This window comes from Limanda limanda, chromosome 3 (assembly GCF_963576545.1).
Source record: "Limanda limanda chromosome 3, fLimLim1.1, whole genome shotgun sequence".
Lineage (NCBI taxonomy): Eukaryota > Metazoa > Chordata > Actinopteri > Pleuronectiformes > Pleuronectidae > Limanda > Limanda limanda.
The window spans coordinates 2,001,358-2,017,618 of NC_083638.1; the positions used below are offsets into that span (position 1 = coordinate 2,001,358).

The 16,261-nt window shown below is 44.6% G+C and overlaps 1 protein-coding gene across 1 annotated transcript; it reads right to left on the reverse strand.

Moving 5' to 3' along the window:
* Nucleotides 1–2,095: 2,095 nt before the first annotated feature.
* Nucleotides 2,096–11,530, reverse strand: LOC132998798 (USP6 N-terminal-like protein). Its single transcript, XM_061068542.1, has 13 exons — nucleotides 11,465–11,530; nucleotides 10,218–10,303; nucleotides 10,099–10,138; nucleotides 9,657–9,737; nucleotides 8,605–8,712; nucleotides 8,292–8,401; nucleotides 6,704–6,752; nucleotides 5,833–5,953; nucleotides 5,646–5,740; nucleotides 5,457–5,522; nucleotides 4,142–4,241; nucleotides 3,597–3,749; nucleotides 2,096–2,706 (listed from the first exon to the last, which is right to left on the reverse strand). Exons 1-13 carry the CDS (start codon nucleotides 11,528–11,530, stop codon nucleotides 2,096–2,098), a joined length of 1,686 nt encoding a protein of 561 aa, XP_060924525.1.
* Nucleotides 11,531–16,261: the final 4,731 nt, after the last annotated feature.

A 16,261-nucleotide genomic window follows, 5' to 3' on the forward strand; every position in this document is an offset into this window, starting at 1 on the left:
ATATGAATATTGAAGTGTCTTATAATCTCATTGTTCTTTGTTATAATGACAGAAAAAATCTGTTTCCCAACAAATAAGCTCAGTTTAAACCAAAATAATTCTGTTTTTAAAGTTAGGATTTTAATTTCTACAGAAGGATGATAAACCAAATGTACAAATCTGCAATTAATCAAATTATGAACCAATCAATGCAGTAAACTGAGGCTTTTCTGGAGCAGAGTCCAACTGGAAACAGGTTTTATTTAGTGTTTACATCCTGATAGAAGGTGAGAGAAATGCAAAGTACCAGTTCTGTGAATGTCCAGGTGAACAGAATCAGAACAGAGTTAAGATTTAAATCACTGTAAATGAATCAAATGTAAAACCAGTGCTCTATTAAAAATTGAAAAAGGAGTAAGAATCACGCAGACAATCAAGGATGATAAAAGTTGTATTGTTTCATCTCCAGATTTTCATCAACATCTTCAAAGTCCTGGGAAAGTTTCTGCTTGTTTCAACGTACAATAAAACTGTTAAATGTTTAACTTGAATACAAACGATCTGGAGCTCAACACTGAGATTCAGTCAAACGTCATAAAAAGCCAAAACATATTCACAGAATTCAAAGTTATGGCCTCAAATCACAAGATTTTTCGATGTGATTTTCTGATCTAAAATTTCAAATCATCTCTATTCTTCTCTAAAGACATGCTTTACCTAAACCGACCACAAGAGGTCAGTCTCTCACTAGTTCTAAGCACAAAGCTGAGTTTCCTTCTCTGTGAAACTCTTCTACAATACTGAACTCTCTAAACACAAAGTCAACAGAAGCTGTGACGTCTACTTCCTGCTCAGTTTCTTTAAGATTAAAAACCAGGTTTATCTCCACGTTTCCTGCTCCTCGGTGTGAAGGCAGCAGAGACTCCGGGTCGGGTCAGTTTATAAATTACCTTTCTGTATCAGGACAAAACAATAAATTACTGAGCTAGAAATACACGTATTTGAAAAGAGCTCAATAGGTTTGGATGTGTACAATCATAACAGTGAGCCAGCTCACTATGTGAGAGGAAAGTCTCGTCCAATCAGATCCTCTCATCCCTCTGCTGCCGAGACCAATAAGGCATCGAGACAAAAGTACAAAAAATAAAACTGTAACTCTGCTAGCAAACGTTTTACAAAGGCAAACAAACATTCTGTTCTCTGACGAAACATTACAAAACTAGAAAAGGGTTTTTTGTATCTTGTGAAGGGCGGAGCTTCTTCCCGTGTCTCAGTTCCCATGGTAACAGAGCGTTACATGGAAGCTGCGGTTTTAACTCCTTTGATCTCACGGAGTCTGGGAACCAGCGCAAATCTTCACTGATCACAAACTTTGTTCATGAGAAGTGAGAAGAACGACTGTGAGAGGAATATGAAGAGGAGATTAAAGTGTGATTGGACCTGTTGTGTACATGTTGAGGTTTTCACTCATCTGAGGATCATCGATCATCTGACCTGTTGTTCTGTCACCTGACACTAGATCACAGATTTATCATCATTTTAGATCCATGACATGAGACAGATTTAATAAAAGAAAGAATATTCAAAAATATTAAAGCGGTACGTCGAGAATTCCTGACTTTAACTCCCGAAGATTAACTACACTTCCCACAATGCAACTTATTCAGACCAAATTTACCTGAAAATCACAATAGACTGTAAATAAGGATGGACGACAATACAGTTGAAGCTAAACTGTCTCCATCGCCCCCTGGTGGCCGGCTGCTCCTAGCTGAGGAACCTCCCTGCTTCAGGTCACATGCCTGAAACTTCTTTATCAACTCACACTGTTTCCATCCACATCAGAAAAAGGGACAGAAGTTTTAAAATGTTGCTTTGCCTGAAAACAGATTTAAAAATATGAAGTCGTTCAGAAACTTTTTCAGGATTCTTGAGAAACAGAAAATAATGACATCAGCTGTTGACAGATTAGATCTTCAACCTGAAACTGAAAACATATTTTAAAGCAGTTATTGCTCGACACTGATGATCTGATAATTCTGTTGTCCTCCACCAAAACTGACACATCAAATAAACAAGATGGATCCTCGTGAATACATCATGGCGTGTTGTGGTTTCATGAAACATCCGGCCTCTGTGTTTCCTCGGGGGCTGAACTCCAGTTCCGCTTCGGCAGCTCGATCACAAACCCGTCCTGAGCCGCCTCAGCTGCCGACAGACTCCCCGAGTGAGCCAGGACCGAGCCGGGCGACGCCCCCTGGACGACAGGCGCCGAAACAGTCCGTGGGACGCCGCGGGAGGCGTGGTCAGTGCCGCCGGCTGCAGAAGAGTCAGGGGCGGGTGTATCTGCTGCATCTGGTTTCACTTCATCCCCGTGGTGATCCGGCAGGGACGGCTGACCCGCTGTGAACATCGCTGGGCTCCCCGGGGGCTGGTAAGGCGGCGGTCCCATCAGCGGAGACCCGTCGGGGGTGCACGGCGCCTGGCGGTGGATGATGATGGGGTCCGGGGACGGTGGCGGAGCCTCCTCTGCAACCTCCAGGTCCCGGGGGTCCTTGGAGGGGCTCTGGTCGGGGGAGATGGAGTCGGGCGGGTGGGAGATGATGTGGAGGCTCAGTCCGGCGCCGGGGAAGCTGCTGGCGTTGGAGGAGGTCTTCACCGGGACCGGACCGAGCAGCACCGGCAGCTCCTGGCCCAGAGGCTCCCGGGGAAACTCCTCCGGCTTCCCTGGAAACAACAGGAGCAGAAACAACCACAGGAGACGTGCGTTTAGGTTTTACTTTGTGAAGACAATACATTTAAGACCAAAACATCTGTTGAGTTCAACCAGCTGTGACGTCACTCGTCGGTTTGTGAGCTGCTGGTTTACAGCCTCACTTTGTCCAGCGCCATCTTGTTTTATTAAGAAGTAACCATATAAGAGGAAGCGGTTTACGCCACTTCCTCATTTGCTTCACTTTCTGGACCCGGAGTCTACGAACATCTTTATAAACAGTCTCTGATCAGTTGTGTTAGAAACAGGAAGAATGTGAGGAACTCTGACTTCCCCTCTGGCGCCCCCTGCAGGTCACAACGGTACAGACAGAGAGTAACTCCCTGACCCATATCACGTCCTTATGTAGAAATGTGTGTTCACACTTTGTTCTGTTTAGAACTTCTACTTGTTCTCTTGTATGATTTTGAGTGATTTTTTTAAAGTAAGGTATCAGAGTATAGATTCAGTGACTCGGGTTCAGTGACTCAGGTTCTGTGACTCAGATTCAGTGACTCAGGTTCTGTGACTCGGGTTCTGTGACTCGGGTTCAGTGACTCAGGTTCAGTGACTCAGGTTCAGTGACTCAGGTTCTGTGACTCGGGTTCTGTGACTCAGGTTCTGTGACTCGGGTTCTGTGACTCGGGTTCTGTGACTCAGGTTCAGTGACTCGGGTTCTGTGACTCAGGTTCTGTGACTGAGGTTCTGTGACTCAGGTTCTGTGACTCGGGCTCTGTGACTCAGGTTCAGTGACTCAGGTTCAGTGACTCAGGTTCAGTGACTCAGGTTCTGTGACTCAGGTTCTGTGACTCAGGTTCTGTGACTCGGGTTCTGTGACTCAGGTTCAGGGACTCAGGTTCTGTACCTGGAGGAGGAAAGTCCAGCTTCATTTTCCTCAGTTCCGACATGGAGGCCTGGAGCTGCTCCACGATCACGTCGTCGCTGTAGAGGAACGTCTGAGCGATCTTCTCCTGCAGGAACTCCCTGAGCTCCTCCAGCGACATCTTCACCAGACGTTCTGCACAAACAGGGATATTAGTGTCTGGATATGTTTCTCCTGTTGGTTGGAGCAACTGCAATGAAAACAAACTTCCTCCAGGGGAATTATTATTATCACACATGTAGATGAACAGTAAACAGCGAGTGCTCTCAGAGACAGATGATTATTTCCATGATTGTATCTTGAAGTTATCTCGTATGTTTTGGCTTTTGGAACAAATAAGGCTAAAGTATGACATTGAGAATTGTTTTTAAATTGTATCTGATGTCAGGAAGTCGTCCTGTGACCCTCTTTCTGTGTCTCGCGGCTGGTCAGGGGGTCCAGACCCTCAGTTTGGGAACCACTGATGTAAAATATTCAGCCGGAGCAGATGATTGATGTTCTGTGTGGAACGTGTGGTGGTCTCTTACTCTTGTGAACCCTCAGGACGGTGTAGGACATGGCGGTGAGCAGCTTCTCTCCCTCCAGGATGAAGATGTCCCACAGACGAAGGTTCAGGGTGAACGGCGTCTGCAGAATCACAAACACAACACGTCCCCATGTTACTGAGACTTATCTCCACGAGCCGGAGGCTTCACGTTCATGCAGCTCTCGGTCCTGGCCGGAGTCAGGAGGTTTGTCTGGTTCCTTCCCAGACCTCAGGACCCCCGAGGCCCCTCGGAGCCGAGCAGGGAAGTGCTGAGAGCAGCCCAACGCTGCCAGACCTCCACCACAGGATCGTGGGCAGAGGAGACTAATAACAGTTCAGCCTAAAAGCTCTAATGTTCTAATGTAACATCCCAGAGCTCAGATATCACCAGGAACCGTTTCTGCTGAAATCATGAAAAATTATCACAAGATAATTGACAGTTTTCTTGTGTCAGTATTTCTTGGGAAAACCTGCAGTTGTGTTTTGAGGTTCTGGCGCTCTTCACTTGGAAAGCTACGCTAATGCTAACAATGAATCTAATCTACAAACAAAGTGACATGGAACATCCATTTTTAAAGATAACAGCAAACATAGATGTTTTCATGACCAAGATCAGTTGAAGCCCAAGTGTCGTGATAGCCCCCTAGTGGCTGGCTGCAGTATTGGTCATGTAAACCCTGCCTCATCCATGTTAGCAGATGGGACATAGGCCAACCTAAAAATATCTTTTGCATGTCTCCACTCTACTAAACTTAAGCCAAAAATATCTTGGATACAAACGCTGCCATCTTGAGTTTGTGCAGTAGTATGTTTGGTTTGTATTGTTTGGTCCGTGTCCCGTCTGCTAACATGGAGGAAGCAGGGTTTATGAGCTATTCTGCAGCCAGCCACCAGGGGGAGATGAGAGGGTTAAGCCTCACTTTAGAGAGCTGTCAAGTGTAGATATTTTTTGTCAATATAAACAACTAGCCAGCCACCAGGGGGCGATCAAAACGCTGCAGCTTCACTTTTAGAGACTCTTCCTGTCGTCTGTCTGTATTTACAGTCCGTGGTTTTTGCCAATTAAAGATGATCTTAACAGCTGCATTATGGGAGGTGTAGTTAGTTTGTTTGGAGTTTGAATATCAGGACCTTTCGTGCTTAGCCTCACTTATCGGATGTCAGGTCGCCCTGTTGCACCTTTTTCCTCCAGAGAAATAAGCGCCACCTACTGTTCATCTTGGGAAACAAACTATTTTCCCATCTGGATGGAAACGACACAGGGTGAGATGAGAAGTGGATGAAGATGTGAACCCTGAATCAGGCCGGTTCCTCACCCTGTCAATGAAACACTGCAGGAACCATTTAGTGGAGTAGATCCCAGCAGACATCTGCTCCCGGTCCTGAGAGAGAGAGAGAGAGATGTGGAGGAAGTGTGAGGATCAGTGAACTGACAGAATCTCACATTAGATCACAAAGTGTTCATCGCTCTCTGCTCTGAAACTCTTGTGTAACTGTGACCTCACCAGATGCTTCTTCAGTTTGGGGAGGAGTTTGGAAATAATCTGATCGTGATGTGTCTGGAATCTCTGGAGTTTGGGAAACCCGGGAACAAAAAAGCCTTTAGGAAAAGAGAGAGGAACTTTTTAATATCACGTAATATAAGTCTGAAGCAGGCCTGAGAAGCCGTTAGTCCGGATGAGGTCATCTCACCGTGCATGCCGTGCTTGTGATTGGTCAGCAGCTGCGACAGCGCCCAGAAGGCGTCCTCCTCGTTCATGAACATGAGCAGCAGGGCGGCGATCTGACTCATCCCCTGGCAGTAGCTCACCTCCTGCAGGCGGCAGGAAGTAACATGAAGCACATCCAGTTTCCAGAGATGTTTTAATTTTTAACCTCAACAGAAACAAAATGTACAGAGTCGACGTTTCCCTGTCGAACACTAAAGGTAGAAATATAGATTCTGAACGACTCTGCTGTGAAGGCCCCTGATCATAGCTTATTATTTTTGTTAACATAATTAAAAATATGATCTTTTTAAAAAGGGGTAGTTGAACAAAGTCTTTCAAGTCATTAAAAAATTATTAATGATGAATAAAGTTGAACAACGTGACTCCATAGTTCTTGAAATGGTTTTTAGCCGCGTCAAGGCGAACGTTCAATTAAATTGTGCTGATATTTTCAGAACTAAGTTTCTGGATAAGTTCATTTTATGGTTTATATGTTATATATGGTGATAATGTGATAATATATTCTAATATGTAATAATAAGTCATATACAACAGATTTATAATCAACTTATTATTTATGTGTTCTTGATTAAATTATCACTTGTATGTTTAATGGGAGAGAAACTATTTAGCTGCTGTGATTTAAAACAAGAGGTCATAATAACAACTTCTAAAATCTTTAACAATCATGAGAGAGTATAATTATAATACAATAAATACTGTAATAATACACAAGCATTCTGTAATACTGCAGCTCACAGCAAGTACGAATCTGTGCAGAAGGGAAATCTCTTTTTTCGTGTTAAAGAGGAATTTGAATGTTTCATGTGATGGAGAGAAAACCAGTTTCTTACTGTGTTGTAGACTGAATACGCTGAGAGGACGTGGAAGAGGGACTGCTGCCTGAATAGAGAAGGAGAGGAGGAAGGAAGGGAGGAGAGGAGAGGAAACAAGGGAGGAGGGGAGAGTAGGAGAGGTATAGAAGAACGTAGGATGAAGAGAGCAAAAAAAGAAGAGAGGAAGAGGAATGATATTCAATAATTCCATGAATCATGTGTCACTGAGGTGATTCAAACGGTTCCTGCAGAGAACCATCAAACGTTCTGTGTGAAACAGTCTCATAGAGAACACAGAGAACCAGGAGACCTCAGATAGAAGAGAACACAGAAGAGAAGAGAACAAACAGAACAGAGGGAACACTTCCTAAACAGAAACAGAGACCACAGGACGGAGAGAACTCAGTTCCACCTCTTCTCTCTGTCTTTGTGAAACACTCGGTTCTTGCAGAGCCTCTGAACTCATATTAAATATTGAAAACTGTCCCAGATTTTGCAGCTCGGCTCCAGAACCGGCCTGCGGTCTGTTAAACTGTCAGTGACATCACAGAGCTGCAGGATCAGGTTCTCTCTCTGGGCCCGGGTCACTCCGAGGTCACAGAGTCTCTGCTTCTCCTCCTCCTCAGATCATCTGAACTGAAACCTTCCACATCTCAGCCTGGACATGAAGCAGAGGAACGTGGACACGAGTGAGCTGTTCCACCCGGGGAAGAAACTCTCTCTCTCTCTCTCTGTAACTCTCTCTCTCTCTCTCTCTCTCTCTCTCTCTGGGTTCCAGATGTTGAAGGATTTCACATCAGTGTCCACTTACTTTTTGCCTTTGAGGATCTTCAGACACTTTTTCATGTTTGAAAGAAGAAAATTCAAATTGATCCTGTTACACATTAAAGTTGAATTCATATAAAAGGTTCCAGAAGGTTCTGAAGCTTCAGTCTCCCTCGTGTATGATCTGTAAACTGATTTTAGGGGAAGCTTCTGGTTTCTGTTTTCTAGTTTGCATTATGTTAACAATGCACAAAAGTAAAGTTAAAATGTGCAGGTTCATATTTATTCATGTCATATTATATTAAAAATCAAAGTAAGAAAGACATTTTATATTGTAATAGAAAATATTGACTTACCTAACCCTAACCCTATTTAACAAGATTTTGGTCGTCCGGTTTCTGTTTCTAGTTTGACCAATCAGCTTTGAGCAGCTTTGGTTGCCCACAGCTCGTGTGGAGAGAAAGAGGGGGGGGTCGATCTGACTGGAATCAGCTATAGGTCTTTAATTTCTCTGCATCTGTCGTCTGGAGATAAAACTCCTTCAAACACCATCACTGTGTTTAATGAGAGAAACATTGGACTCTGATATTTCTCTGATATAGAAACTAGTCACAGTGTGAACAGTGACGAGAGAAGACGGAGACGTGTCCCAGATCTCAACCGTCTGAGGACCAAAGACGTTCCTGTCCCCAGAGGCTGACTCATCATCAGCTGACATCCAACAGGCTCCTGATTGGACATGAACTGGACGCTACTGAGTTTATATCTAGAACTAGAACATCACCCAGTAGAGTTCAGACCCACAGTCCTCTTTGGAGAGAATAAACATCTCGTCTCTTACTTGACTCCGAAGCGATCCATGAACATCAGGTGGTTCCTGAAGGTTCTGTTGATGTCCAGGTCGATCTGTTTGATCTCAGCCGAGTAGAGTCGGGCCTGTTCCTTCATCCTCTGAGGAACAACAAGAGGAGAACATCCACCAGGAGCTTTCAGATACAGGTGAGGAGAGAATTCATAACAAAACCTTCATTGTCTTTTGTGTGAATGGATTTTTACAGTTTCTTGTGTCTGCTTTGTAAATCCTGTTTTTAAAGGAGCTGTATGAATAAAGTGAATATGATTATTATGTAGATTTTCACAGAGAACACACTGACCTCGTACTTGCCCTCGTTCTCCCTCTTGACCTTCTCCACGTCCAGCATCAGGGCCCAGGCTCGGCCCCGGAGCTGCAGCGGGACGCCCTTATAGACTCGCTTCACCATCTGACAGCAGAGAGAGAGGAAGAGGAAGAACATCAGCACCGAGCAGAAGGGTGAGAGAGACAAAGAGGGAGAGTTGAACCACCTACAGCTCGCCCACCACACTGTTGACAAGGCAAAGGGTTTTCACAGCCCTGAGCGAACAGTGTGTGTGTGTGTGTGTGTGTGTGTGTGTGTGTGTGTGTGTGGGTGAGTGTGTGTAGCTGCTGTGAATATAACATACACTGGTTTGTTTACCTGTGTGGGTTGGATGGATTTAAAATACCTTCAACGTGAAGCCACATGTCGGCAGAAAACATCCCAGCTATTAACTTCAGGATGTAACAGAATCCGTGATGTCATGTTAGTTTGCTTCCTGGTTGTTGTCACTACTGTGGAGTGCCAGTTTATTAGGTGAATGGAAGCTTGATAATTTGTCTGAATTACACATCGACAGATTATTAACCTGTGAGAGCAAATTATAGATGAAACATGTTGTAACCGTTTGATTCCTACAGCGAAGCATCTGGAAACAAACCCGTTATACAGAAGTAAGTGATCTTAGAGAACATCCCGACGCTGCATCATCAGAGACGTGAGGAACAGACGGAACAGTTTTCCACTCTTTTAGCTCCAGGTTTGTTCTCCACCTCCTGATGGACAAACCAGGCTCTTTAGCTTCTAAAAGCTCCACAGTGTTCACCAGCTGCTAACATGAAACTGAATGTGCTTTAAAACCAAGAGAAGGAGCTAAAAGAGGATGAAGGTGCAGAGGATTCACAATGAGGATCCGACCTGAGTCTCCTGGACGGACTCAGACTTTCAGAGGTTACACTGATCTCTGAGTTTTGGTGATTCACTGTGACATGTGACCTGCAGCCACTTTACACTCTGTCCTGTGAATAACAGCCATGAAGACGTTTTAAATAAAGATCTGATAAAGAGCTTCTCTGGTCTGTGCTACTCACCCGCTCGCTGCTCCTGTATTTATCCCACTTCTTCACCATCTTCAGCCATTTCTCTGTTCTCTCGATCTCCAGCTGCTTCAGCTGTCAATGGGACAAAATACACAGTTAGACAGAGAGACAGAGAGACAGAGGGAGAGAGAGACGGAGAGAGACAGACAGACAGACAGAGACGGACAGGTGGATAGACAGGTGTAAAATTAAAGGTGTATAGTCTATATATAAACTGTATATAATCCAGCTCCACCAGCAGCAGCAGCTACAACATTAACATGATGCCTCAGAATTAATCATGTAATGACGTCATATATAAAATAATTTCTCAGTCAATAGAACGAAATACATCTACTTTAATACTTTGACTAAGTGTGTAGGCTTTAGTGACATCTAGTGGAGGAGTTGCAGATTGCAGAGAGGTGATTTGTGACATTTCCGGAGTCTTTACCTTTTCTTCCTGAGCCGTCCGGGCCGGTAGTTCGTCCTCACTGGAAACATGATGAAACAGAATCAGAAAACAGTGTGGACAGCGCCACCACCTGGAGGGAGTGTGTGAGACGGACTTACTGCATGAAGCCGAATCGGTCCGTGACTTTGTAGACGCTGTAGTCGGCATCTTCCCACGGGTCGACCTCCACCCCCCCCTGTCGGCCCTGGAACACACACACACACTTTATTTACTTCAATATAGTAAGTAGTATAATTATATATATATAGTATAAGTATTATTATATCATCATATTGTTTGCCCTCTCTGGGTTGGGGGTGATTTTCTGCCTCACATGAAAGAATGTTTCGGGGTTTTATATGTATATAATATATATATATCCACAGCTGCACATCCACACGTCCACACAAGCAGCAGTTTACACAAACACGTTCAGTAAATCAAACTGAACTCGACACAGAAACACGAGCATCAACTCAGCTCTGACGTTTGGATCATGGAAAATCCATCGAAGCACCAATCAGGTTCCAGTGTTAACACAACACAGAGGGAGGGGGGGGGGGTTGAGTCCGAGGCCCCTGAGGCCCCGGGAGTGTTGTCAGCATCATGAAAGTGAGAAGACTAAAAATACCCCCCCACTCAGGCAGTTTGGAGCCATTGAGTGTCGCAGACAGATTTGAACTCAAATCAACCGGTGACTGAATCCAGGATTCAAACTGGATTCGAACTCTGTTGAGACGAACGAGGTCGGACCTCAAACCTTCATGAGACTAACCTGAACGTGTCGGGTATTAAATATCCGGTGAAATAAACGTATGATATTGAACTTTTCTGGATTTTAATCGCAAAATTTAACCTCCAACCAGAACTCTCTGTTTATCGTAGTTTATCTGAATGTTTTTCATTTCTGATTCTAAGAGGATAATTCAGGTTATTACACAATCTGTTATTAACAAACTGACAGAGTAGTCACCTCCTCCTACACACACACACACACACACACACACACACACACACACACACACACACACACACTGCCCCCCACACATGCAGAGTACACTGAACCTCCTTCTCATGCTGGTTTTTCAACCATAAATCACCCAAGTGTAAACTCTACCTCCCACACATACACACAGACACACACACACAAACTAAATCATCCAAACCTGTAGTTCTTTTAAAGGCTGACGATAAATTTGTATTTTCAATTTTTTTCAAATATTTCATATAAATTAAAGATAAATACCAATATTTCTTCCTCCAGCGTGTTCTGGTGTAACTCTTGTACGAGATCCTGCAGTAAATGTTTTATAAACATGTAATAAACTCAGAATGTTCCGTGAGTTGGAAACAAACTCAAACTCACCGTGTCATATTTCAAGATGATGTCAGCGCGTTCCTCTGCGACTAGAGTCTCGATGTCTTTCTTCATGACAGAGTCTGGAGAGAGAGGAGAGAGGAAACATCACAGCTCGACCACAGCAGCTACGAGCAGGACTCAGGGCGATGGAAGGTGAAGATGTTGAGGAGTAAATATCTGAGACGTGTTCTCGAGGGAGCATCGTTCTGCAGGTTTCACACAGATTAAAAAACACAAGAAGACTGAAGAGCTGCAGGAACACGACCAAGGAGTCAGAAGGTGTTTCCTACGAATCCCAGGAAATGAAGCTGTTTGACTTCCTCTTCCCACAGGACGTTGTATGACATCATCACCAGCTACTTAAGTCTCTTTTCAAACAAAGCACACGATCCCAGCTGGATCCAGACGAACGCTAGTAGATCATCCCACAACAAAGCAGCGAGGGTATTAATCCAGATTAATCTACTTCCTCTGAGCAGAGTCCTCACCAATGACCGGTCGCACTCACGCAAAACCACGTGGATTAGGAATTTCTCCAAAGCAGGATTATGTAATGAAAGTGAGGAATAAAAAGAGAAACAAAGAGAAATGTGAGGATCAGCAGCTGGAGGACGGAATGAGTTCAGGTTCCTTCACATGTTCTGGAATCATCAGAACATCAGTGAGATTCCATAAAACCTGAAGAACCTGAGAACTCACAATCATCTGCAGCAAGTTGAGGAGTGAAGCTGAACTGAGATCAGGTCAAAAGAGTTAAAGTTATTAAAAAAACAGAGTTTATCTCCAAAATGCATCAGGAAACTTTTACAATGTGAAGAATTCTGAAAAGTTTGGTGGGTTTGTTACAGCAGCAGAGCGTCTGGTTCAGGAAGCAGAGGATCATGGGTAATATCCAGTGTTGAGAGTGGGAAACAGTCAGAACCCAACAGAATCAGTCACAACATGTGTCAGCAGGGGGCGCTGCTGCTCAGTAACATAGTGTTGGTTTTAAATTAAAATAAAATGGCTCCTGACGGTTCCTCAGGTCCGATGTAAACTCTCCTTCTGTAAACATCAGATCCAGGAGAGTTTGGGTCATTGGGTCGTTGTCAGTTCAGATCCTTTGGTTCTGGTCACGTGACGCTTTGATCCATCGAACCCTGAAGAGATCAAAGTCACGAGGAGAAACTGTGGAATCTAGTTTCAGACGCTCAAACCCTGACTTCTCACAGCAGCTTTAAAAACCAGCTGCGATGTGAAGCATGAGGCCGCGGCTGCATGTGGTCAGTGAATCCCAGAGGAGCTGTGGCTGCAGGCCCAGAGGAGGGTGGAGGAGGGTGGAGGAGGATGGAGGCCTGGAGGGAGGGTGGAGGAGGATGGAGGGTGGAGGCCTGGAGGGAGGGCGAGCGGGAGATAAGAAAATTTGACATTTTCTCTGGTTAAGCTACCGAAACAAAGCATGACGGGTGATTCCTCCACAGAGCGTCCACCCATGATGCATCTGGTCTGAAGTGATGACTTCATTAAACTGGACCTGAGTCAGATTTCACTCCTGTGACTCGTGGACGGAGGTGGGAAGAGAAAAACCATCACGTTCAAACTCAAGATCCCAACACACAGAGTCTGTGGTGAAGAGTCCGGCTCCGAACAACCAGACTTCATGAATCTTTGAGTTTCTACAGATCCGACTGAAAACAGCAGCATCGAGTCGAGAGAACAAACGTCCTCCAGCTTCAGCTGAGGTCGTCCTGGTGGAGCTGCTGCATGAGGAGAGTCCACAGACCTGGAACCTGTCAGTGACCAGCTGAGCTCTAACAGACACACAACCACAGACACACAACCACAGACACACAACCACAGACCTGGAACCAGTCACCAGGAGAGAAGGTTCACCTGAGAGGAGCTGGACCATCTCAATAGTGTGTGTGTGTGTGTGTGTGTGTGTGTGTGTGTGTGTGTGTGTGTGTGTGTGTGTGTGTGTGTGTGTGCGTATGGCGTAAGCGTGTGTGAGTGTGTGTTTGTATGTGTCTGTGCTTGTGCGTGTATGTGTGAGTGTGCGTTTGTGTGTGTGTGTGAGAGAGTGTGTGTGTGTGTGTGTGTGTATGTGTGCGTCTGTGTGTTTGTGTGCGTCTGTGTGCGTCTGTGTGTTTGTGTGCGTCTGTGTGTTTGTGTGTGTATGTGCGTGTGTGTGTGTGTGTGCGTCTATGTGTGTGTGTGCGTCTGTGTGTTTGTGTGTGTATGTGCGTGTGTGTGTGTGTGTGTGTGTGCGTCTGTGTGTGTGTGTGCGTCTGTGTGTGTGTGTGTGTGTGTGTGTGTGTGTGCGTCTGTGTGTGTGTGTGTGTGTGTGTGCGTCTATGTGTGTTGCAGGCCACAGCTGATGCTGCCTTCACGGTCTCTCACACTGATGCGTTCACGGACCGGTTCCCCAGCAGCTCGGTACCGACTCGCTCGGATCTCCGTGGCCGCTCTCAGAGTCGCTTTCCCCGGGTCAACGAACCGGAGGCTCCGGCGGGATGAGCCGAGGCTCCACGGTTAGTGACGAGGCTACGAACTCAGGCCAGATCATTTCATTCTAATGAGAATAAAACACAGCAGATAAATAAAGACAAAAGAAGAGTGAAAACAGGAGAATAATTACCGTGATGCACCGCGGGGGTTGTGTGTCTGCTGTGCGGGAACAGAGCTCCGAGCCCCGGCTCGTCAGGAGCATCCTCCGGTTACTGAGCGGAGCACCGGGAGCACAACAATGGACTCATCCATGGGAACACACACACACATACGCGCAGGCGCACACACACACACTCACACACACACAGTCTGAGTATCACACACACACGCACACTGTGCCTCACACGCACACGCACGGAGCAGCTCCGGGTCCGAGCCGCAGCAGCCGAGAGAGACGCGTCAGATCCGGCCTGAGAGACACACAAGTCCCCGCTCTGCCGACCTCTGCTGGACAGAGCCGGTACTGCAGGTCCTCTGTGTGTGTGTCAGAATCAGAATTATTTTTATTGCCACGTATATTTTTGCATATATTGGAAATTGCCATGGTGTGGTTGGTGCACTGTACATAACAAAAATGTGTGTGTGTGTGTCTCTTCATCACTGTTGTGTCTCTTTGTAGCTGTTGTTTGTATTTGCTGAGGTTGTCCGTTTGTGATCACTTTGTGTTTCCTTCTCCATCTGTTTGCTGTCATTCTTCATTTGTCTCTTTATAGCTGTTGTGTGTCTGTTCGTAGTGTTAGTGTGTCTCTTTTTATTTGCTGTGGTTGTTGTGTCTCTTTGTAGCTGTTGTGCGTCTTTGTCGCTGTTGTGTGCCTCTTCATCACTGTTGTGTCTCTCTGTAGCTGTTGTGCGTCTCTTTGTATTTGTTGTGTGTCTCTTTGTATTTGCTGTGTTATGTCTGTTTGTGTCACTTTGTGTTTCTTCTGTTTGTTGTGCTTCTTCATTTGTCTCTTTGTAGCCGTGTGTCTGTTTGTTGTGTGTCTCTTTGTATTTGTTGTGGTTGTTGTGTCTGTTAGTAGCTGTTGTGTGTCTGTTTGTAGTGTTTGTGTGTCTCTTTATATTTGCTGTGGTTGTTGTGTCTCTTTGTAGCTGTTGTGTGTCTGTTTGTAGTGTTTGTGTGTCTGTTTGTATTTGCTGTGGTTGTTGTGTCTGTTTGTTGTGTTTGTGTGTCTCTTTGTATTTGTTGTGGTTGCTGTGTCTGTTTGTAGCTGTTGTGTGTCTGTTCTTAGTGTTTGTGTGTCTCTTTATATTTGCTGTGGTTGTTGTGTCTGTTTGTTGTCACTTTGTGGTTCTTTCTCCATCTGTTTGTTGTGCTTCTTCATTTGTCTCTTTGTAGCTGTTGTGTGTCTGTTTGTAGTGTTTGTGTGTCTCTTTGTATTTTCTTTGGTTGCTGTGATTGTTAGTAGCTGTTGTGTGTCTGTTCGTAGTGTTAGTGTGTCTCTTTATATTTGCTGTGGTTGTTGTGTCTCTTTGTGGCTGTTGTGTCTCTCTGTAGCTGTTGTACGTCTCTTTGTATTTGTTGTGTGTCTCTTTGTATTTGCTCTGGTTGTTATGTCTGTTTGTGTCCACTTTTTGTTTCTTCTGTTTGTTGTCATTCTTCATTTGTCTCTTTGTAGCTGTTGTGTGTCTGTTTGTAGTGTTTGTGTGTCTCTTTATATTTGCTGTGGTTGTTGTGTCTCTTTGTAGCTGTTGTGTGTCTGTTTGTAGTGTTTGTGTGTCTGTTTGTATTTGCTGTGGTTGTTGTGTCTGTTTGTGGTCACTTTGTGTTTCTTTCTCCATCTGTTGTTTGTGCTTCTTCATTTGTCTCTTTGTAGCTGTTGTGTGTCTGTTTGTAGTGTTTGTGTGTCTGTTTGTATTTGCTGTGGTTGTTGTGTCTGTTTGTGGTCACTTTGTGTTTCTTTCTCCATCTGTTGTTTGTGCTTCTTCATTTGTCTCTTTGTAGCTGTTGTGTGTCTGTTTGTAGTGTTTGTGTGTCTCTTTGTATTTGTTGTGGTTGTTGTGTCTGTTTGTTGTGCTTCTTCATTTGTCTCTTTGTGTCTCGATGCTCTGAGGAGAATCAAGAGGATCCAACGTGAAACCAAACATTAAATAACACGATGGAAGTGGTTTGAGTTTATTGAGCTTATAAAATATAAAGTGAAAAAGTGTCAACACAACAAAACACGAAGCAAAACTCAGAAGTTCAAAAAGCACAGAAAAGATTTGTAGTGAATTTGTGAAATAAAACTTTGATTCATGTAAAAGCTTCAAAACTAAAAACAGGTTCGAATCAAACAGGAAATAAAACAAATGAACGTAAGATAATGAATTAGTGCA